General features: G+C 48.4%; 1 protein-coding gene across 2 annotated transcripts in view; it reads left to right on the top strand.

Annotated features, from left to right (window-relative positions):
• Positions 1 to 19,775, top strand: part of RTN3 (reticulon 3) — a 33,615-nt gene extending 13,840 nt beyond the window's left edge. The window contains exons 3-9 of one of the 2 annotated variants that reach the window (XM_063317240.1): positions 5,284 to 7,272; positions 13,163 to 13,370; positions 15,606 to 15,744; positions 17,080 to 17,149; positions 18,080 to 18,126; positions 18,761 to 18,819; positions 19,606 to 19,775. In XM_063317240.1, the coding sequence (XP_063173310.1) occupies positions 5,284 to 7,272; positions 13,163 to 13,370; positions 15,606 to 15,744; positions 17,080 to 17,149; positions 18,080 to 18,126; positions 18,761 to 18,819; positions 19,606 to 19,651 (2,558 nt within the window). In that variant the 3' untranslated portion in view covers positions 19,652 to 19,775. The remainder of the gene's footprint in view (positions 1 to 5,283; positions 7,273 to 13,162; positions 13,371 to 15,605; positions 15,745 to 17,079; positions 17,150 to 18,079; positions 18,127 to 18,760; positions 18,820 to 19,605) is intronic. The other variant, XM_063317239.1, reaches the window with a different exon arrangement.
• The last annotated feature ends 4,477 nt before the right edge of the window (positions 19,776 to 24,252 follow it).

The following is a 24,252-nucleotide window of genomic DNA, read 5'->3' as shown; positions in this document are numbered from 1 at the left end:
TTTCCTCGATCTAGAACTGCTAAGGTGCTTTCATCAAATCAGAATCACTGTGTAATTAATACACCAGAATCTGCAGCTTGTACACAGAACATGCGAGGGGAGGCTATAGAAATCCACTGTGTAATTTAGACTTGGTTCCCCCACTATAGGTCTTGCAGAAGAAAGTGACACCCATCCACTTTGGGTTCATTTCAGTTTGGCTGCAGGGTTGCCCAGAGTTAACGAGCCAGCCATAGTTTTAGACCCTTTAGGGTCTAAAAAGGTGCTTTGTGGCGGGTTCCTCGACCAGTATGGGTTTGCGTGTGTGTCTGTGCAGACTTGCATCAAAAGACATCTCGCCTTCTGTTATGGGTCCTCCCCTGGAGAAGAACCTTTCCAGTTGATCGCGATGCCATATGAGGACCTGGGTTGGTTCTAGCCACAAGGAGACTACCATTTTCTAACAGAAAACTACCTATGCTCTGTAGCAGCAGCAGGCCTGTGGCCCTCCAGATATTTATGAACTATAACTAGGCAGCCTGGCCACTTCTGAGGGATTCTGGCGGGCCAAGGTTGCCCCCCTTGGCAGAAGCTTACCAGCATAGCATCATGGCTTTTGGGTCCCATCCTTGTCCCTTGCATTCTCAGAGGTAGAGTGTTTCTATAAGGGAGGTTTTTATTTTCCTAGAGCTAGTCTGTGCCTTTTGAACCGCTCTAGGAATAGGAAAAGGGACGCGGTGGCGCTGCGGGTTAAACCGCTGAGCTGTCGATCGGAAGGTCGGCGGTTCGAAACCGCGCGGCGGGGTGAGCTCCCGTTGCTCGTCCCAGCTCCTGCACACCAAGCAGTTCGAAAACATGCAAATGTGAGTAGATTAATTGGTACCGCTTCGGCGGGAAGGTAACGGCGTTCCGAGTCGTCATGCTGGCCACATGACCCGGAAGTGTCTATGACAACGCCGGCTCCAAGGCTTAGAAACGGAGATGAGCACCGCCCCCTAGAGTCGGACACGACTGGACTTTACGTCAAGGGAAACCTTTACCTTTACCTTTTTAGGAATAGGAAGCTGCAACAAAAGGGCATTATTGGGGACCAGGAGCGGGGAAGCAGTTACAGCCTTTTTTTTTTAATTTTTTTTGGAATTGTCAACATTTTTCTTCTTGCTTTTCCTCCCTTCTCCTTCCACGTCCACTTGAGACCCAGCTTGGCTGCAAAGTGCTGAAATGTTCTTCTCATGGTGCTGTGATTATTACACGCTCTTACGACGGCTGCTTTTCCACGCTGTGTTTCTTGCGTTATTAATTCCTCCACCTCCCCCCTTGTCTCTTTAAGCTTGCTCCCCCCCCCCCCCTCCAAAGTACTGAATGCAAAAAGGTTTGTTTGGGAAGGTCCGTGGAGGTTGAGGGTGATTGTAGCAACAGCAAAGGACAGGAAATGTGCAGGTGAATTATCGTCTCAGGACAAAATGTTGAGAAGGAGCCGAGAAGAATGGGTAGGACTTTATAGACCTACTCAGCCTCAGTCTGTAGCAGTAGCACTAGGGTTTCCATCATGGGATTGGATTGGATTTGATTTGGGTTTAATGTGTTTTATGAATCTAGTGTTGTTGTGGTTTATTTAATAAACCTTGGTTAAGCAAGCCATTACTTGGGATGCCATGTGAACCCAGTTTTAGGTGCTCCACATACTCTCCTTCGTTAGTCACTGTTTGTGAATCAGGACAACGTGTCCAAGTTTATGACTCCAAAGTTGTGCTGGCTAGGAATTCTGGGAGCTGTAGTCCTATGTAGGTGGAGGGCACCGGTAAAGCTAGCGTTGGGGTTTCATTGTTCAGAGCACCTCCCAGATCAGTTCTGTTTTGGAAGCTTTAATCCAAGAGTTTTCAGGCCTCTGGTCTTCCCACATCTCTTTCCATCTCTAATCTCTCCAGTGAGGGCCATCCCAGGAGTTTCTAAGATCTGTCAATTCACAAAACAAAGTTGGTTGGCCTGGAACATGTGGAGCTACAGGCTGGGTCCCAATGAACAGACGTCTTTCCAGAGCAGCTTCTCTGCCATTATCAAGTGTCCAGCTGGGGTAACCATTAAAGAGCTACCCAGGACATCGTGCCCCTTTAGAAGGGCACTTGAAGATCAGTCTGTTAATTCAGTAATATCTGGATTGGCCTAAACTCTTTCCAAAATGAGGAGTGATCTAACGACGGCTCGGGCTGACCAGCATCTCTCAAACACAACATCTTTTCTTCATGAGATGTTTCAGGGACCTCCCCAAGTCTGTAACAACCTCACGCCCTTTACTGCAGCCATAGATGCTCAGTGGTATAATGCTTCTGGAGGTGGACTTCCCTGTTTAGCTATCACGACTAACACCGCTCAGGAGATTTGTTCACTTGACTCACTGGTCTGTAACTGAAGGTGATGGTCATGAATTCCATAGATGAATCATCCGTTGAAAGTTGGTGTGCAGCTGACATGCTTAGAAAGGGCACCCTACTTCTGGGCTGGAGAGGGTGACACCTACGCCAACTTCCTCTGCCCTTGCAGGCACTCAGGCTTTCGCTGGGAATTTAATTCAGTGACCAGATCAAAACAGTTCCTCGGGGATGTTTCTCTGGTTCTAGAAGCCAACTCTGATGTCGGAATCCAAAGCGCAGTTGTGTTTTGCCACCAGACCCCTGCTAATCCCTTCCCTTTCCGTACTGTTTGCCAAGCAATTAAAACCATGGATTGCTAGCATCTTATTTTCTAAGGGTGAGAGTAATTCCCGTTCTTGTAAGGCCTCTGACTAAGCAGGGATACTAACACAAAGGCACCTTTCTGAGTGAGCGTCCTGGCTGCCTGCAGATCAGTTAATTCTCCTGACGATCATTCCCTGCCAAGATAACAGACTTTGGCCTGTCTAAGCCTTATTTAAATTGCGGGCATCAGAAGCTAGACATTGGACTTCCCGCATGCTAAGGAATGTGTCACTGCTGATGAAGGTTTCATAAGAAACCGAGATAAATTTTATCTGTCTTCCTAGAGTTTGAACCACATTTGCAGATCCCTGATGCCATTCCGCAGTAACCCGCTCACCGCCTCCTCCCTCCAGTACATCCAACATCTCACAGGGCTTCAAAACTCTGGTTTGAGAATGCCAAAATTTCACGAGACCTTTTGTAAGATTCGAGCATTCTTGCCTGAGGTTTTTGAAATTCTGTGAGGGAGCTGAAATCTTGCAAGACTTGCATAATTTGGTGAAATTTTGGCCTTATTGCTGGAGCTTAATTTTATGTTGGGGGGCAGCGAACATTGTGGGGCCCAGAGAACCATTGCCAACAGCTGATAAAACATCTATATTTCTGCTTGTCATGGTGGCAGGTACTTAAGACCGCAGGGATTTGGATTCTGCTCTTCAAATCTTTTTAAGTGGGGAGGTGGTAGGGTTTTAACTTAGGAACATTCATTCTCTCTCTCCTTCCATACAAAATGTACTGTAGTGCTGGGATAAACCCCTTTCGTTATCACGACAGAAAGCGCAATTTTGAAAGCAAAGAAGCTGGTACAGAAAGCTTTGGCTGATGAGATTATACGGCTGAGTGGAGTGGGAAGATTTCTGGAAGGTTTCCTTCAGTGTTTCCCCCTTACAAATTTTTGCTGTGCTTCTCTCACACGTTAAAGCCTTCTTTTGGGTCCACAGTGCATCTTTCAGCCCAGATGTTCTTGACCGATTGAAGAGTTGGAAGCAAGGTGCTTCTACAGATAACCAAATTATGTTTAAGCTGAGCTGCCTTGGGCAATGGGATGTTGCCTCATATGTATCCTTTGCCCAGGCTTGTTCTGAGTCCAATTCACAGGTGTGTTTCCAGTTTTCAGGCTCCACCACTTCTCCAAGACTTCTTGTTTGACTGCTAAGAGGTTACTGTGTTGAGAAGGTCACCCTCTAAGTGCCTGCAACACCATTTATCAAACCGGAGCACATTCAGAGCCAGCTTGCCGTTGATCAGTGGTGCAGTTGGGCAGTCAAAAGAAGTTTGTGGCGGATGATGTGGTCTGTAGTAAGGCCATACAAATTGCCTTTACCTTTAGATCTAAAGGGGAAAAAAGTCTTAGCATGGTCTTCCCACAACTCATGGAGAACATAGTTCCTACTAAAGATTTCTTCAGAATAATATCCCCGAGTCTGTTCCTTCCCTTGTCCAAGAAAACAGTCTGCCAATTCTGTGCTGCTTTCCATCAGAATTTGCTGCATTGTGGGTGATTTTGGAAGAAAAGTCTCCTACGCAACTCAGGTTCTGTTCTCTTTCAATGTGTGGGCTGATGCCTTCAGGCACTGGCATGCCTTGCCTCTTTTATAATTACTGCCCCTGCCTGTGAAGATTGACTTCCTGAATTCAGTCCAGGTAACTCCCTTTCTTGGAAGCTTTGATTGCCTTGATTCTGTGTATTATTCTAGCTTAGTGTCTTCTCCATATCTTGGGATTATAACTAACTGGCTGGGACTTCTGAAGGTTGTAGTTGGACCATATCTGGAGAAGGGTCACCAGCTTGGGAACTTAAACGAAATGGAAGTTCATGACATCCATGAGAAAATAAATGGTTGAATTCCGGGTCTGTCTAGCTCAGTATGGGTTTCCAGTTCTTTCCTGGCCTAACCTTGGAGATGGTCAGACATTAATCTTGAGACTTTCTACCAGTAAAGCAGGTAGTCTACCTCTGGTTTCCCCTCCCCCAAGTTCAGCTGGTCCATTATCTTATGGGATTGTAGCTGGAGGAAGTAATAATGTTCCATGCCTTAGGAGCAGCACAGGCTAGAGTATTGGATGAGGTAGATAAGCGTGACCTTAAATAGTAATAGAAACATAGTACACTGCAAGGTAAAGCCCGTTGGTGCACCCAGGTTGTATCATCCTGCAGCTTCTGATCTACAAGCACCCGAAAACCTTCTACAATCCATCTAGGCATTTATTTGCATTCTTTTGGACGGCTTCTGTTCACCTGCCCAGCATGACCTGTTCTTTTGCACTGTATATTTGGCTGACCTAAGCTGTCTTTCTTCTGTGAAATTGAATGTTGGTGACTTTTTATGTTGACGTAGATCCCTACAAAGTTCCTATCCTCCAGGTGACGGTCTTATGCATGTGTGCAGAGTTTGGTAGGTTGGAATTGTGGCTTTTGTTTCGTTAAGAGCATGTTGCCTGCTTGATTGTGGAATCTGTAACCGATCCTATGTGCGTCTCTGCCTTTAAATCTGGGAGTCTTCCTGGGCCATTGATTCAGCTTGCAAGGATGCAGTCCCCCCTCCTCTCCTGTCTTCTCTTCCATCAGCTGGAGTTTATTTAACACATTCTGGAAATCAGAGGGAAACCAACAGCAAATCAACCCCCTCAAATGTGCAACAGGAAGTCTTGGGAGGACAAAGACAAGGCAGTGTCCAAGGGAGCAATGAAGGTTCAAGAATAGAGACCATTTCTGTAGGATCTCCTTACGTAATGGAATTACCCTTTTCTGTTGGATCCAAAGTTCATACCCATGGCCCCGTGATGGAAACTACTTCTCTGGAGGAGAGTGTGTTCAAGGGAGTTGGTCCTCTGAAGGGTAAGACTGATCTGAATGGATGCAACCAAGAAAAAGAACGAGCTTCAAATGGAGAATCCAAATTTGCACTATTAACCAACCCAGAAGGTGAACTTGAGCAGGCTCCCTCTGAGATCATAAATTCACATTCCATAGCATCTTCTGGGGTAGCTGTTGAGGCACCAGTGGAAAAAGATTCTCCTGAATCTCCATTTGAGGTCATTGCTGACAAACTGGAATTTGATAAGGAATTCAAAGATGTCCTCACAAGCAACTCCAAGGACATCAGTAGCAACTGGGTGATACACAGTGAAAGGGAGCTGTTGACAGACATTCCAGAGGATAGCATCTGTGAGTTCCAGGCAAAGCCTCGCGGCAGTGGCAGGATTCCCTCAGGACCAGGGCTCTCCCGCCAGTCTTCGGGCACGACTGCGGCCCTGGAGGAAGTCTCCAAATGTGTCCGTGAAATGCATAGCTTCACAAATGAACTGCTTAACTGGGATTTGATTCCCAAGGATCTTGATGACAAGGCTGATGACTTTATCAACTCAGGCTTTAAGGCCTCACCCACCGAAACTAGTGGTGTTGTTCCGGGACCAACGGTTAGCCCTAGCAGTATGGAAGCCAGCAAGGCTTCTGCTCCTCATCAACTTCTGACAATCAGCCTCCACCAAAAAGGCAAGCCTTCTCTAAAAGTAGAAGAGACTCAAGCCATTGTTAGTCAGGGAGTAGCTGTAGTGAAAAGTGCTCCTCCAGTAGCTATACAGATGAAGACCGACGTTTCTTGGCCAAATCCAGGCTTGCTGGAAACAACTGATGCTGATAGCTCTGGGGAGTCTGACGACACAGTCATAGAGGATGCTCCAGCAGATCTTGCATTCCTGAATAAGAATTCTGTTGAGAATTGCCGGGCATTGCCCAAACCCACTGGCTCTTCCGAAACAGAAATTGTATATATAGGTGATGGAGAGACATCTGATGAGCTCCAGAAGTCCAGCAGAAAAGGCCAAATGGCTTCCCAGGCCCTGGAATGCCACGAGAGATCCACTGATGACTTCAAAGCAGTCCAGGCTGAGACTGATGCTGTTAGGGGGGGACCATCTCCTGCCCCCCAGCCCTCCAAAGAACCCAGTCCAGAGACACCTTCCAAAGCCAGGCAGGTATTAGATGCTTGTGAACTGGAGTTGCCAAGGAAGACTCCCAAAACAGAAGATTCCCCAAGAAGTATCACTTTGGGCAGCCTCAAAGAGATGGTGCGCCCGGATGGGCTGAGCAGAGAGAGTTTTATGGACTTCACGAAGGAGTGCTTAAAATCCAAGGGGGGTGAATCTCCTGTAGACCCCGTTGAGATGTTCTCAGAGGCAGAGCTGAAGGCTGCTCGTTCCCAAGGGATGGCGTCCTATTTCCAGCAGCCACCCCAGGCAAAGCAAGATTTTGAGCATGAGCAACTCACGATCACAGCACTCAAAGAGGCGGGTAGGAAAGCTGAGATGGAGAGACCGGCGGCCACCCTGTTCTCTCCCCCCAGAGGGGGGCATTCTGGACAGCACTGTGAGATCCTGCCTGATGCTGCAGCGTCTGCTCCTAAGTCCGCCTTGGAGAAGAGACCCCTCTGCCTTGGGCAGGCAATCGATGTGAAGCTGGTTCCTGCCAGTGTCGGTCTTGGGAAAACCTCCCAGATCCTTCCTCCTGAGCCTTCTGTACCACATGCCATTACAAAATTACTGGCTGAATTCTCAGGTAACCACACTGGGAGGTTATGATGCGGCTTGCATGTGGCTGCCTGCATAACAATGGACATTGCATTATTTAATTGGCAATGGACACTTGGATAGGCTTAGTATTGGCTGAGCCCAAGATGCAGCATTGCAAAAGCAGACTAGTCTCTCTTTCCTGCAGTGGATGGAGGGGGGCTTGCTTTGCGCAGCAGGTTGTAATAGATGAGCGTTAGGCAGTTGATAAATCTGCATGGATTTGCATCCGAGAGAAACTCCTAATTCCAAAGGGAAACAGGTTTTCTGCATTTTGGAGTAATGCAGATGTCTTAAGAGGCATTCCCTTCTTTTTAGCCCTGGGGAGAATAGTTGGGTGCAGCTTTCTAGTCAAGAAATAACGTATGATGAGATAATTAGTTCCTGCACCCAATAAACTATTGCTATTTTACTGCAAGCAGCCAGTGAACTTGCAGCTAATTTTTCATTTCACCTGTATCTCCTCCTTCCTCCAAGGTGCTCTGGCAAAATTCCATTTTATTTTGATATTCCATCCCATTTCTAAAAGTGAAAGTTGACTAATAAAATATCCAGAGGATATTTCCAATGTGGGACATTCAAATGGCTTGAAGGTAACCAGTTTTTAATGGAAAAAATTGCATAATTGTCGAAAGAAAGAGGGAGACGGAGGGAGGGAGATTTTACTGGAGGGACGTATTGCTTCTTGAGAGCCTGGGGCCTAACAGTACCTAACAGAATCTGGCAAAACTGGAATATTGTTTTGTATTCACACCAAGTATCCTGAGAGTCTGCTGTACTTTTGTGGTTCAGCACCAGGTGGGGTTTGGGCGTGGGGGGCAATAAAAGGCAAAGACAGCGAAAATTTTTGGCTTCCACTCTGTCCAGAAAAAACTTGGGCTTTGGGTTCAGTTTGGGGAATTTGCATCTTTAGCGCTTGTCTTAAAACCAAACTGCCAGTTGGAGATAGCAGGGGCTGGCCTCTGTTCCCTCCCCTTTCTGGGTCAGGGAGCCCCCAAAGGGTGTGCTTTTTATAAACTTTTATTCTTGGCAAGCCACCCGTGGCCCATCTCCCCCCTCTCCGAACAGAGGAAGCGTTGTGTTGAGTTTTAAATGCCTCTTCTGTACTGCTCCGAGGGGACTGGATTCTTTTGGGGGGGAGGCATTGGCTGGGACTAGCCCCACATGCTTTTTGTGTGCAAAGCCTGAAGTTTTATCACCCAGATCCATAGCTTAGATGGCAGCCCCACTGTTCAGTAACACAGAATAGCTTTTGAAGAGGGGAGAGGGAATTTCCAAGGGATCTGTTTCCAGTGGGGAGCCGATTTGGGTCTGGGGCGGTGGTGCGGAAAAGGACTTTGGAGAGCCTGGCGTTGCATGGAGCTAGTCCTGGCATAAGACACAGTATTCTTGTGTGGTTAATAAAGGGCTGATTTTCAGAGGGACCTTGCATGGCGGCCTTTCCAAATGGCGGTCCTTCAGAAGTCCCAGAATACTCCAGCCCGCAGGTGCTAGGACTGCAACTCCCAGAATTCCTTTCACCCACAGTTGCTGAAAATTCTAGGGGTTGCCGCGCCTTGCGCTGTGCGATTCAGCTTGCTTTTGTGTGAGAGAACACCGGCGAGGAGTAGGATTGTACTTGCCCTTTTTCACAAAGGTAAAATCGGTGTAGAAGCTGCGATTGAGATGGCAAGTCTGTAAGGAGCAGCTGGGTCCCCGGGGTCTGCACCCCGCATCAGCTTCCGGCCGTGCCACGCCCTGTAGTGGTCACTCGGCTTTGCCTCCATCTTGCCCCCTTTGACCCAAGGACTGTGACCATGGCCAGGCCTCCCCAGTCCCTTGTCCAAACCCATGGACGTTCTCCCTGACCCGAGTGCCATGTCTGGTCACCAGATGTATTTGCTCAGCTTTTTGCAACCCTTCCCTGGGTATTCTAATGCACCCAACCCCCAAATAATGGGCTGAGCTGCGGGGTTTATATATCTTTCTTTATTCCATTATCCATAGCAGTGTTTCTCAACCGGGGCAACTTGAAGACGTGTGGACTTCAACTCCCAGAATTCTCCAGCCGGCCTTGCTGGCTGGGGAATTCTGGGAGTTGAAGTCCACACGTCTTCAAGTTGCCCAGGTTGAGAAACACTGCCTTAGAGGCTTACTTTTCTCCCCATCGCAAGTGAAAACGTGTTCGTGTTTTGGGGGGATTCTTAGTCTCCCCCCCCCCCATTTTCCTCCCCAGTTATGCTCTCAACATGCCCCTTCTTTCCTCCTCCCTGGGTCTCCCTCCTATCAGTGAGCTTCCTCTTGAGATTCCACAGCGGGCTAGCTATATGTTTATTTTCCGATGTGTTAAAATTAGCACCCAGAATATACAGCAAGAGCTGGACGCAGCAGTTTTTGCTAGCAGCTGGTCTGCTCATTCCATCCGGTTGGGGCGACAGTGCCCTCTTCCTAGGGCTCGCTGGATATTGCAGGCCAAAAATGACCCAGAGAGGTAGAAAAGGTGCCCTCAGCCCTCCTTCCAGGCATTCCTCTGGGTCAGAGTCTATTTTCAAACTTGGCACAACCCAGGAGGGGCTGCTTTCTGATCTCTCAAAGCCTACTTTTTAATTTGTTGTCAGCAACGGAGGATTTGCGGATGTCAATGCATCCATTGCCATCAAAAGCCATACACCAATCCCCCAAATTAATGTTTCAGTTGGTTTTGTTTTGTTTTGTTTTGTTGTGCTTTGCTTTGCCTTGCCTTGCCTTTTTTTTTTAATGGTCCAGATTTCACAAGCTTTGAGTGCCTTGCATGAGAACCCCCAAATCTCTTCCATGTTTTTACGCTATAGACCGGTGAAGTACTTGTACAAGATAGAGCAGCGTTTCTCAACCTTGGCAACTTTAAGATAAGTGGACTTCAACTCCCAGAATTTCCCAGCCAGCATGCTGATTGAAGAATTCTGGGAGTTGAAGTCCACGCGTCTTAAAGAGGCCAAGGTTGGGAAACACTGAGAGTTTTCAGGTTTTTCTTGATTTAGCAGTAGGTCCCCCTTGACCTAAATAATTTACCAGTCTGTTCCTTCTTCCAACAACTCCCAGATCTGATGTCTCTTACCAAAAGCCAGCCTGACTTATATCAGGGTTCATCCCACTGAGTGCCGTCCGGATACCTCAGAGATTCTGGGAATTGAAGTCCAGGGCATTGAGATGCCCTAGACTTCCATTTCCAGAAACACCTGCTCATCAGGAGTTGATTCAACCTATCTGGAGGGCACCCAGTTGGTGAGGGCTGCTTACAATCTCTCTGCAGTTAGCAACTACAGGTGGTCCTCGCTTAACAACCACAATTGGGACCGCAATTTCAGTGCTAAGTGAAATAGTCATTAAGCGAATCCGGCCTGATTTTATGACCTTTTGTGGTGGTCACTAAGTGAACCACATGGTCGTTAACTGAATCGTGGTTCCCCATTGATTTTGCTTGCCAGAAGCTGGCTGGGAAGGTCAAAAAATGGCAGTTACGTGACTGCAGGACGCTGCAACAGTTGTAAGTGTGAGGGCTGATCGCAAGTCAGTTTTTTCAGCACCATCGTACATCCGAACCGTCACTAAATGAGTAGTCGTTAAGCAAGGACTACCTGTACTTGGGACATTTGATGGGGAGCGTGTAGCTGCTCAGATTCAGATATTTCAGGCCCTCTTTTGGGAATGCCGTGTGTGAAAAAGTGTGGCTGGTGCTAATTGGGAGCCAGACTCTAAAGAGGTAGTTAAAGGAATGCTTTAAACATTCTCAATTGGAGTGGGAGTATTTCAGAGTTGTGGGTCTATCTCATCCCCACCCAAGGTGGGGAAGCTAGGCACTCTATATCTTGCCAGACAGCACACACACACACACACACCCCGCAAGGTAGTATAAGCAATGTGACCACCCACCTCAGCCCTGGATTCAACAATCCTGCCCTGGGATCAGGAAACGGAGCTTGCTGGAAAGGATCATACACTTGATCTTGTCCTTTTGATCTCTTGCAAACCCCCAACAGCCAATCCAGGTCTGTTTCCTCACCTTAAATCTTGAGGTGACTTCCCCAGGAGGAGGCTAGACGTATTCTTAAAAAGTCCAGGGGATGGCAGGGGGGACCGTCTGACTTTCTAGCAGCAGTAAGTGAATTGGAGTTTTGATGGACCGTTATGTGGTTTTTTAAAGCAATATTGTAATATATTGTACAATACATGCATTTATACCACTCTAGAAATATTGTAAAATGGGATAGTTTTGAAATATGGGGGAGGGGGGTTGGTGGCTAAATACATAGAAATGTTGAAAGACACACCCACACCGACAGTAGTCTTGGATCTACTGTAAATTAACGTGGCTATTTGGGGAATATAAATTGTATTGTCACTGACTCATTCTCCACATCAGACGGTACAGCTAGCTATCTTAAGTAAGGATACTTAAATTACCAGGCCTGCAGGAACAGGCTCCTGAGCCCTAAACGACCACAGTATGTCTTTGGTGTCCTCTTCCTTTGGAAGAGCAGAGGAAAAAGGAAGAATCAATATGAGCACTAGACAATAATGAAGTTTTTATTGTTTGGGATTTGAAACCACCTCTTCTCCACAGCATTATCCAAAAAATAAGCAACTATATTTATATCCTACCTTTCTGCTCCTTAAAAGGAACTGAAATGCGGAATTTAGTTCAGACATAAATGGTTGGTATGCGTGAATGCGAACGATATGAAATTCATTAAACATGTCAATAATTAGGTTGAAATCTACATAAGCTTCAGAATTAAAAAAAAATCTTGGCTCACTAAAAATGGCTTTGCATGGTCTCCACAAAAAATATTTCTGAGTCTGGAAACAGAATATTTATTATTTAATGGTGTGGCGCTGCGGGTTAAACCGCTGAGCTGCTGAGCTTGCTGATCGGAAGGTCGGCGGTTCGAATCCGCGTGACGGGGTGAGCTCCCGTTGCTAGTCCCAGCTCCTGCCAACCTAGCAGTTTGAAAACATGCAAATGTGAGTAGTTGAATAGGCACCGCTTTGGCGGGCAGGTAACGGCGTTCCGTGTAGTCATGCCGGCCACATGACCATGGAGGAAGTGTCTTTGGACAGACGCCGGCTCTTCGGCTTTGAAACGGAGATGAGCACCGCCCCCTAGAGTCGGACACGACTGGACTTAATGTCAAGGGAAACCTTTACCTTTACCTGGTTAAAGGCACCAGGCTAGAAACTGGGAGACCGTGAGTTCGAGTGCCACCTTGGGCACAAAGCCAGCTGGGTGACCTTGGGCCAGTCACTCTCTCCCAGCCCCAGGAAGGAGGCAATGGCAAACCATTTCTGAAATCTTGCCAAGAACACTGCAGGGACTGCTCCAGGCAGTCTCTGAGAATCAGTCACGATTGAACAGATTTTTAAAAAAGAATACTTTAACTGGTACTCCATGTTCAGAGTCTCCATTCTGAGGAGAATGGAAGAAGATTTAAGACGGGCTTACTACTCAGTCACAAAAATTATTTGCATTTTAAGAGCTTCTGTGCTGCTTCCCATCTTAATGTGTTGGGGATTGCAATTCCCAACTGTTGTGACTACAGACTGGGAAAGGCTGGTTTTACGCATCTAACAGATTTCACAAGTTAATTACCTTTAAAAAAAAAAAAAAAAAAAGGAGACTCCCTCTTCCATCTTTATATTTTGAAGCAGATTTGTAAGGGGGCTTTTTCTTCCCTTTATTTTAAAACGAGAACCCAAATGCATCATTAGAGGTCTGCAAAACAGCCAGACTGTAAATCGTTCTTATTTTCCCTGCAGGGCTGGCGCGCTCGGTTTCGCAGCGGAGCCTCCACCTTTTCCTCGCAGTGTCTCTGGCCGCCTCCGCTAATGGCTTGTGCCTCCTCTTCTCGCTTTCTCCACAGTGCGAGATCTGATCTTCTGGCGGGATGTGAAGAAGACGGGGGCCGTCTTCAGCACGACCCTGATCCTGCTGCTCTCCCTGGCCGCTTTCAGCGTCATCAGCGTCGTCTCGTACCTCGTCCTGGCCCTCCTCTCCGTCACCATCTGCTTCCGGGTCTACAAGTCCGTCATCCAAGCTGTACAAAAATCCGAAGAAGGCCATCCCTTCAAGTGAGCGGGCTGGGTTGGCTCTGGGCCCACCTGGGTCTTCTGCCCTCAGTTCCCCTCCTGTGAAATGGGCAGATCTCCACCAAATTGTCAGAATTCAAGGGGACCTTTGAGTGCCAGACAAGAGTGCATTAAAAGTCTATAGGGCAAGAGGAGGCACTATAAAGCGTGGCCTCGCTCAGCCTAGTATCTTCTAGATGCCACAGAGTTCAGTATCCATAAAACCCACTCAAGGTAACCAGCAACCGGTTGGCATTTACAGGTAGTCCTTGATTAACGACCACAATTGTGACTGGAATTTTGGTTGCTAAGCAAAGCAGTCATTAAGCGAATCAGACCTGATTTTATTACCTTTTCTGCAGCGGTCATTAAGCAAATCACCGTGGGTGTTAAGCAAACCACGTGATTGTTAAGCAAGTCACATGGTTCCCCATTGATTTTGCTTGCCAGAAGCTGGCCGAGAAGTGAAAAATGTTGATCACATGACCACAGGACGCTGCCACGGTCATAAATGCTAACTGGTCGCCAAGCGCCCAAATTGTGATCACGTGACTGCGGGGAATGTTGTGATGGTCATTAGTGTGAGGACCAGCCACAAACCGGCTTTTTTCAGCGCTGTCATAAGTCCGAACCATCACTAAACAAATGGTTCTTAAGTGAGGACTACCTGTATATGGGCATTTATATTTTATGGGGATTGAAGTCCATTGTGTCTGAAAGCCTTTTGGCCAGACGAGTGTTTCAGAGACTCGGGCACTGAAAAGTTTTCCCATCACTTGCTACTCACAGGGGTTTTTAAAGCAGGTAAACGAACCTGTGCCTATCCTTACAGGACTTCATATAGACACACGCACCCCCATCTGCAACATTACGCTGAGTGCAGAAAAAGAGTCAGAAATAGCCAAACAGATTGAAGGCAGGAGATAAGAAAAAGGAAAGGCAGTGCGGCTAGATTTATTGGCCACGAAAGCAGAGGTGGGGATGCTGGGAGAACAGTCTCTTCCGCGCTGTTCATCTTGTTGGGAAGATAAGTTGACAGGGAACCCACAAATCTGGAAGTTGATATAGAAAGGCTCATTTTCAGAAGGAAGCAACCTGTGTAAACGGTGAGGAACCTTAGGCCACCACCACCCTCCCCATTCAAGATGCAGGCCAGAAAGTTTTCTCTGGAGGCAATTTTTTTCCTAGAATTCTTCCCACATTGGTCCAGCTGGGCAGTTTCACGCTCGTATGATGCTTTATTGCCTTTTGCCCAGCACTGTTTCCAGCGGTGCATTTTTTTTCCCATGCATGAAAACTTTTTGCTTTCTTTGAATGCGCTGTTAAAACCTCACAAAATGGCGTAACTTTAATTATTTTCCCCCTCCAATAATGTGGCACGATATTTATACAGATTGGGGATCTTGAGATGGGAATACTTACAGGAGTCAGATTCATCTGTGCAGGGAAATTTTCCATTTGGAGATTTTCCAGACAGCCCACCTCTCTGCTCATCAGGACACCACGCATTCCTTCCAGTGATTCAGCACTCGCTTTCCTCTCTTCCGAAGCACAAAAGGGATGGGGGGGAAACTAGCAGAGCTTGAAATCCTCCTCCTCCTTGTCCTGTGTTTAAAACGGCTGTTCCAGCTTTACTGGGAGTGTTTTGCATTCGAAACGCTTTCAAAGTGGTTGGAACAGCACTACAGGTAGTCCTCGCTTAACACCCACAATTGAAACCGCAATTTTAGTTGCTAAGCAAAGTGGCCATTAAGCAATTCCAAAGCGATTTTATGACCTTTTTTGCAGCAGTCATTAAGCAGATCACCATGGTTGTTAAGCGAACCACGTGGTCTTTAAGCGAGTCATGCAGTTCCCCGTTGATTTTGCTTGGTGAAAAAGCTGGCTGGGAAGGTCGAAAATGGCAATCACGTGATCATGGGATGCCGCAACAGTCAGAAATGCAAGCCGGTTGCCAAGCACCCATATCGTGATCACGTGACCTTGGAGGTGCTGTGACAGTCGTCAGTGTGAGCACCAGTTGTAAGTCGGGTTTTTTTTCAGCACCGTCGCAAGTCTGAACCATCACTAAATGAATAATCATTAAGTGAGGACTACCTGTACAGTGTTTCAGAGTGTGAACGTGTTGAATTTGAAATACTCTCCGTGCCCCAAGGAGAAACAGTGTCCCTGTTGCCCCGGAAGATTGCGGACGTCTCTGTATTTCCTTGGCTGTGGCTATACCTTTTCCCTCCCCAGAGCCTATCTGGACAAGGACATTACGCTCTCCTCCGAGACCTTCCACAACTACGTCAGCTCTGCCATGGTGCACGTCAACCACATCCTGAAAGCTGTCCTGCGCCTTTTCCTGGTGGAGGATTTGGTGGATTCGCTGAAGGTCAGAGCGAGGCCTGCTCTGGCAATCTGGGTCAAGGATGTTATAATGCAAAGCTTTGCCCAGGGGGTACTTCAGGACAAAGCAAGGGAAGGCCCTTAGATTCCCCACTCTCTGAGGCAGATATTGTCTGGCTTCCCACACCGCCTCCTAAACCACCGTGCGGCTTGTTCAGCTGGGGCTTAATGTCGATGGGCGAACCCAGCCCCGGTGGCTTGGAAAACGTTGCTTCTAGTTCAGTGCGGGCGTCGGGCAAAGCTGCCTCTCCAGAGTTGCTCTCTTTGCAGTTTTAACACGCCTGGGTGGAAAATCCAAACAGGAAGCGCGCAGGAACTATTGGCTGAGCCCGAAAGTAGGGCTTAATATAGTTTAAAATAACAAGAGCTGAAGGCTGGGCCAGATGGTCTCCACTCCACACCAGCCCTTCCATCCTGTGATCCTAGGATTTGCCCACAAACCCACATGAGATCCAGGGTGGGTGATGCCATCCGGTCCCCCTGGGCAGAGGAGTACCGAGATGGTCTTCGGTGGCCTTTTTCAGTTGGCCGCCCCCTTGGGACAGGCAGTTCATAGGTTTAGCGCCCCTGCGTTCCCCCAAGATTTCATTCAGTTGGAGGTGGGGAGGTAGAAAATCGTGGGGTTCTCACTTGTCTTCTCAGTGGGCAACTGGCCAGCAGCTTGCACTGTTCCCACGTGCAGCATCGATGGCAGAATGGTTTGTTTTTGCCAACGCCGTGTTTTGCCCGTTTCTCAGAAGTACATGTGGGAACAGACGTGGGGAAATGCTCCAATTTCCTTCCTTAAAAACCCCACCCTCCCTCCCAATGATCTGAAATCATAGCATGAGTTCTGCCATTTTGCAGCACGGTTTTGGTTACTGGCTAACGGAGAGCCCCCCAAAATCGGCTTTTAATGAGCCCATAGATAATCAGAATTGCTCAGAGCACCCCCCCCCGCTAACCCTGAGGTTGCCCACCCCAATCTTGCGACCATTTCGGGGCTGCGCCTCTGTCCCAACCACACACCCCGTTTCCCAGGCTGAGGGTTGCACACCTCGTTGTGCACCTCTGATGATGTCCAGTGTGCAAAATCATCTGGTGCACCAAGAGCTTGAACTCAGTGGCCTCTGGGGAGGGGCTCTAGTGAGCAGCAGGCGGCCCTGAGGGGAGCAGTGGGTTCCTCTTTCCCCTTCCCAGGGGAGAAGGGGGTCCTGCGGCGTGCTGGGTGCCCCCTCTATCTAAGGGATTTGGCTGCTCCAGTTTTGCCTCACAACGTCCCGTGCGCAGCAGCCTGCCCTTGGGTTCTTGCTAACAACGCCCTGTCCTGTTTTGCCTGCAGCTCGCAGTCGTCATGTGGCTGATGACGTACGTCGGGGCCATTTTTAATGGGATCACCCTCCTCATCCTTGGTAAGTTGCAACTGTGATGCAGACCTGAGCATTGTTTGTTCCCCAGTGACCAGGCAGACAGGTTTCTGAGCCCTGTCGCTTCCTTCATTTGCTTGGGGCGTGGCTACCCCACTCTTTACTCTTCATGTGTGTGTTAGATTTATATCATTCAAGACCTCAAAACGGCATGCATCTATTTTTTACCCCAAAACAACAACCCTGTGAGGTAGGCTGGCCTGAGAGGGAGGGACTGGCCCAGAGCCTCCCCGAGAGTGTCTGTGGCTGAGGGGTGACTTGAACCCGGGTCTCCCCAGTGCCAGTCTTATCACCAGCATCCTGGCTCTTCCCAAGGAGCATCGCTGCTCAAGCTCACAATCAAAAATACCCAGCCTACAAGGAAGAGGCATCAGCGGGGAGGAGGTTATAAAAAAAAACAAAACTCAGGCACCATTTGAAAAATTGTAGTCCTCCTCATACCCAGCCAGGGTGAAAATGGTGCAGGTGGCATGATAGGGAAAGGGACATCAAGACTGCCCAAAGCAGAGCATTTCCCTTTCCTGGGCAGCTGGATGAATTTTCTATTTGTAAGCGGCCCAGAGTTGCTTTTATAGTGAGATGGGCGTTGTATAAATTTAATAAATAGAATATTAATAAATAAAACACCCACAAGATGTCAAAGTCCCTGGTCCTCTCCTGCTGGGGTGCGTTTCCTCCTGGCCCTGAACCCCAAGCGTTCCTCTTCCTGGGTGGCCAGAGATGCAGAAAGTCCACCACTTAGTACCCCTTTTAAGGTGAAGAGCAGCGACCTCAGAGAGGCCTGCTTTGAATCCTCGGGCCTGCCCTCAGTTCTTTAACTAGCCCTTGGGTTTTGCAGACCCCCCGATTGGCCCCAGCGCCTCTCCAGAATCAGGCTTCACCCCTTTGACCTAAGATGTCTTTTTTTCTCTTTAGGGGAATTGCTGGTTTTCAGCGTCCCAGTCGTTTATGAGAAATACAAGGTGGGTAGCTTCAGTCACAAGCATTCTGGGTAAATGTAAGATGGGTCCAAGCCATTCAGAAATGATGGTAGGATGTGTGTCTCCCACAGCTGGACTAGGATTGCTCCAGCAATGCTGGAATAATGGGATTTTTTGAAAAGTTGGTGGCTTGACAATATTGGGGAACTTCGGGCACTTTCCAACGTTTTTTCTGCTACAAAACAGGCAGCACAGAGTCACAAACACCTTCCCAGGCTCTGAAACCTGCAGGGGAGCCTGGCAGTGTGTCCCAGTAAAGGGAGCAGAGCTTTGGATCCCATCTTTTTGACGTTTGGCAGGTGAAGGGTAGCTTGTTAGAACCAAAACAGTAAATAAGAATGGAAACCAGTGTGTTGTACTTCTTTTTCTTTTTGAATGTGGAACATCGCCCCACCCATTTTCAACATTTCGCTCCCTCTTTTTTGTAGCCACCCTCATCGGGAGCAGAAAATTAGAGGCTGGGGACATGTGGGATGAGTTGTAGAAGGTCCAACAGCAGGGGGGGTGGGGGTGGGACCAGAGCCATGGATGAGGATGTAAGAATTTGACAGTTTGACCATCTTTGTATCCTTGGTAGCCATTCCGTTTCTCTCATCCTGTCACCTTTCCTTCTCAGACTCAGATCGACCATTATGTCGGGATCATCCGGGATCGAGTCAAGTCTGCCGTTACAAAGTGAGTTGCCCCAAACGTACTGACCGGTTCTAGGCAGTCTCCAGTGAGCTTGGCAAATGGCATGTTTTCCTCCCAGATGTAGAAACGACGAGGCTCAGCCACGTAGTGGCAAGACCTTCCTCCCCGCTTCCAGCTCCAAAGATGGGTGGGGGTAGCTCAGGAGTGCTAAGGGCCATTGCCCAGGACTTCCTTGGCAATGAAACAAGCCCATTGGCTAAAGCTGATGTCTTAGGAGGTAGTTGGGCTCAACACCATGGAAGGGAAGGGAAGGAAGGGGAAGGGGGAAAGAGAAGGAGGGAAGGGAAGGGGAGAAAGAGGAGGGAGGGGGGGGGAGAAGGGAGGGAAACCCGGAAATTTCACTTTGGCGGACAGTCAAATATCATAGACTCCACATTTGACAATCTTAAATACGGGTCTTCTAAAAAATAATTCAGGGATTATGGGGTATAAAAAATGCTTGAAGGGGTATTAAGCTTCTTTCCCTTCTGTTTTGCCTTTTATCTCATTCTCTCTCTCACACACACACACACACACACACACACACACACACACACACACACGGGGCTGGTGTATGCATTTCAGAAGAAAGTTCCGGGCTGCAAATAAAGAAACTAAAAAGGCCTGTTGAGCCTTGTCCATCCTAGGGTGAAGAGGAAGCTTTGCGACTTGTTCAGTTGTAGTTTTTAAAAAGAATCGTGAATCAGCTGGAGCAAGAACCCTGATGCCCACCGAGGGAGTTGTCTGCGGCCGGACCCTCCATTCTTACGCGTTCCTTTCTTTTCCCAGGATCCAGGCGAAGCTGCCCGGCACCATGAAGAAAAAGGCCGAATAACCTTTGCCAGGAACTAGGACCCAGCCATTAACAAAATCCACACCAACAAAAAAATATCCCCCTTGTGTCATGGCTATAATCACTGTTACTCGTACCTATGAAGGAACTTGCCAAGTCAGCTTGATGTCTGCGTTCCAAGCTTACTGATTGTGTTTTATTATTATTATTGTTATTATTATTATTATTCCTTCCCCCCTTCCCCTCCCCCAAAGCGTAAACACTGAGCTCAGAATGCACTGGATTAATCATGAACTGGTATCGGTAGTTTTGAAAACTGGGGAGAAGGATGGGAAGTGCGAAAAGAGCCGTTCCCTAAGCGGGGTCCTCCTCGGATAGAAAATCCTCCGGCCATCCAAAGCAAGGGCCGTTCGGTTAAGAGAGATGTCCTTGGTGAGTCAGCCTGTAGGTTGAAAGGGTTCACAAGTGACCAGAGTATTTCACCCTTCTCCACCCTCCTCCTCCAGTAAAACGGGGGGGGGTGGGTTCCACTTGGTGCTGCATTTCTCGTTCTGCTCGGGGGGGGGGAACAATCCACTGCACCAGGTTCATTTGCTCCCCGCCCCTCAGATGAGATGCTCCGGATTAAGGAAGCTCCCCCCAAAACTCCGCCAATAGAAACGGATCAGGGGGATTCCCCATCTCATCATGACTTCAACCCCCCCCCCTTGATTCTAGCTCATCTTCTGTTCTCCTCCTTCCCTCCCCATCACACACCCGACGCTGTATTTTTTGTGTGATCCCGAAATGAAAACATCTGCAACTGCTGTATGAATGGCTGTTCTTAAAAAAAAAAAAAAAAAAATCCACCCCCCCACCCTTCCTCATCACACCGTCATTCTAGCCCTCTCCTTCCAGAATCCTTGCTTAATCCTTTTCCTCCCTAAATCCCAGAGCAATGTTTCCCAACCTGGGCCGCTGGAAGATGCGTGGACTTCAGCTCCCAGAATTCCCCAGCAAGCCTGGCTGGCTGGGGAATTTTGGGAGTTGAAGTCCACGCATCTTCCAGCGGCCCAGACTGAGAAACTCCCAGAGAGTCGCCATCTTGTATGTCGGTGGCCTCAGCGGGGATTCTGGCTAAATTTAGAAGCACCGGCTAAATTTAGATTCAGGAAAAGTGGGACGCAAGTTGGAGTGAAGACACCTGTCCTCACGGAAGTGGCCAGGGCAGATGAGAGACATAAACGTTTATTCCCGCAAATTGGTCGCCCATTCTGGTGAAAGCGGAATGGTGCTTAGCAGGGAAGAAGCAGGGCCGACCCAGAATCGAGCATCTCCTGTTGAGGCTGAGCAGATGTGCTGGGCATGGGGAGGAAGAGCCCGGAGAGAGATTGGCAGCTGAACAGGAAGGGGTTGCCCCCCCACTCCCCCCCCCTCTCTTTCCCAACCTGTGTTCTGCAAGCTGCTCCTTGGATTGCTGTTTAAAATTGGGGGGGGGGGGGCGCAGGCTCCAGAAGGGTTGTGGGTGGGGGAACCTCGGCATGTCAACCCAGGAAGTGCTCTGGCTTTCAAAATCTCAGCTTGGGGAAAAGCATCCCTTCAGGGGTGGCAGTGCCCCAGGTTTCCCACAAAAGAGAACAGTGCCAGTGGGTCCAGGGTGGGTTGGGTTCTCAGGTGGGCACCCCTCGGGCACTAGGGAGCCCCAATCGTTGAGAGCTGCATGCATTCCCAACACACTTCTACGCCACCATCCGCTCCCAGGGAGATGGCTAAGTATTTGGCTTCTCTCCCCGCTCTTTGCAAACACCCCCACATCCTCCCCCCGAAATACCCCTTTTAAAAAGCCTTTTTCTGCACTGGAAGCCTTTGGCTCCGTGCTTACATCTGTTCTGTCACTGCTGTGTTTGACTACCGTGAACCGACTTCTTTGCGCCGGGCAGACTTTTCTTTTTTTAAAAAAAGAATGTACGTAGATGGCAAAAAAAAAAAAAAAAATTACCAACAAAGCTCTTGCATTCAATGTGCTTTATGGGGTTGTGGTGCCGGGGAATACGGGTGCCGGGGAGATCTGGGGCCTGAGGCTTAAAGAAGGAAAGGATCTAAATGGTTTTTCGATGCACGATGTGGCAGTTAATAAAGGAGGGTTTGGTGATTCAGAATTTTTGGTCAAAAAAATCAAAAAGGAAGGTGGTATCTTCAAGGCAACTCTGCACTCCAGTCAGAGGGAAAATATCTAGATTTAGGGTCCTGTCCTTCCGTTGCCACCCCAAATCTGTTTTGCATTTTGAGGGGTGATTGCCTTTTTTTTTTTTTTAACTGCACAGCAGTATCTGCTATAGAGCAATTGAATGAGCAACAGGATTAATTCATAGATTAGGGATTGCAAAAAAATTGGCAACTCGAAGATGTGTGGACTTCAACTCCCAGAATTCTGGGAGTTGAAGTCCACACATCTTCGAGTTGCCACGGTTGAGAAACACTGGTCCGAGACAAGGCAAATTGCAGATGCCAAGGTTGGCCTGTGGGCGAGCCTGAGGGCTCCATCCAATGGCCAAAAACGGCAAAGCAGCAGATCATCTGCTTGATATTGGAAGCTGCTGCTCTAAGGGAGGAACACGGTAGAGATGAAAGATCGCTCTGGTTGGACTCCTGTCGGCACAGAGGAGAAAGGCTGGGCTGCAAAGCAGCAGAAGCCATACAAATTTTGATCCAAAGCATTTGCCTTCCATAGCTGGGTGGTTGGTCTGCCCTAGATGGGTCCCCACACTCCTCACCGGAGATGGCTGGGATTGAAAACCTCAAATGCTGTCCCCCTTGAAAATGGTGGCCTGAGGATCCGCCAGCCCTAGCGCTCAACCGTGCCCTGCAAAATCGGATCCATATGCTCCAGCTTTGTCAAACCCACAAGAGCGAAATTGAAAACTGGAGCCCCGGAAGCTTTCAAAAAGGAAAGGAAGGAACGTTTGGAGTTGCGTTTTAAAATAGCAGAACTTTTAAAAGGCTTTTTCCCCCCCTCCCCATAACCTGTTTTACAAAACTTAGTGCTTATATATATATAATATATATATATATATAATATAAAAACCACATTTCATATTGATGCATTTCACAAGCGACAGAGACGAAGTTCCGACAGTCACAAGGTTGTAATCGACGTTCCTGGTGGCCAAACTTGGGGACGGCGTGAACACGGCCGGCTACAAAAACGAACCAAGCCGGCCATTTAGGAAAAGGAGGTGATAGAAGGAAGAACCGAGTCGTCATTTTGGAGAGGGAAAGGAACAGGCCACCCCCGAAGTGGGTTTGCTACGAATATGGGTGTGCCACAATATAGAGGGGTCTTTCTTCATGCTGTCCTCGAAGCCTTCAGGCTATTGCTAACAACAGGTCTAGCTCACTGCAGTTCCTAAGTGGCGCGTTCTACCAGAAGGAACAAGGCCCACGAGAGGGTGGCGAAGACGGGTCTGCATGACACTTCTTTGCTGAAAAATAAGGGGGGGCCTTTCGAGGCAACAGCTGCAAAGCCAGTTCGGATAGCTTTTGCCGTCTCGAAGCAACATGGGAGGTCGAAGAGATCCCGCTCTGGATTTTGGAAGCGGGCAACGGCTCGGGCACAACAGCTAATGTGCGTTTTGGCTGCGCTCTGCCCAGAATGCAGCCTGAAGCTCTCTAAAGGCTGGGTGGAGACGACGCGCCTTTTGCTTATGGCACCCCCAGGACACCGGAGTGAGGGCGAGAGATCCCAGGAGGTATAATTCAGGAAAATCCAGAGGGTCTCCGACGATTCCTGATTTAACTTGTCTATACTTGGCAACCCCCTCAAAGCCAAAGACCTTCCCAGACCAGCTGCCCTCCTGCTGAATCTCAATTTTCCCACCCCCTCCTGCCAGTATGATCCCTGCTCGCTTCTTCCCCAACCCCTTGTTTCGTGAAAGCCCCACGCTTGCGTGCTGTAATCCTAAATCAAACAATTGGGGTGCAGCGTAGAAGGTCCTCTGAGAAACCCCCCCCCTCATTCCTTCTTGACCAGCAGAAGCTCATCTCCCAAGGCTTACCCTGGATTTATGCCTACCGTTCCAAAATGTCCCATCTGCCTCGGGAAGGTCAGCAGTTGCTGCTCGCTGCAGAGGGCAAAGCCGAGCGCCCGCACAACGTCCTCCGCGTTCTTCTCACCCTTTGCTGCAGAGGGCTGAAGCGTGGGATGATGGAAGTGCTAAAATTTATACCAAAACTCCAAAAACTGTCTAGCAGACTGGGATGGGGGGCGGGCGGGGAAACGTATTAGCAGCAGCTCCAGCAAGTCTTTTTTTCCTCCCTGGACTGCACTAAGTTGGTATACTTGAAGGGTTTTTTTTTCCTGTTGATTTTCTGTACCAAAGAAACATCACAGTTAAACTGTCATCCTGTTGCCTTCCATGCTGTGCTGTGCTGTGCTGTGTTTTGTTTTTTTTAATCAATTAATTCTTCATGGAAGAACCGTGTGGCCGATGCCCCTTCTCAGCCTGACGTGATATGGCCCCCACGAACACGGAGTCCCTTGCAATATCCGCTGTCCTACGCATGATTTAAGTGCAACTCCAAGAGAAAAGAGTGAACAGAGCCAAAATTCTCCCAGGAAATTCCGCAAGTGATGCCACCTCAGCCAAGGGCCCCTTGTTCTGGGC

Source organism: Candoia aspera, chromosome 17 (assembly GCF_035149785.1).
Source record: "Candoia aspera isolate rCanAsp1 chromosome 17, rCanAsp1.hap2, whole genome shotgun sequence".
NCBI lineage: Eukaryota > Metazoa > Chordata > Lepidosauria > Squamata > Boidae > Candoia > Candoia aspera.
Note: the sequence above shows the minus strand (reverse complement) of the source record. Positions and strands in the feature narration are given on the sequence as shown.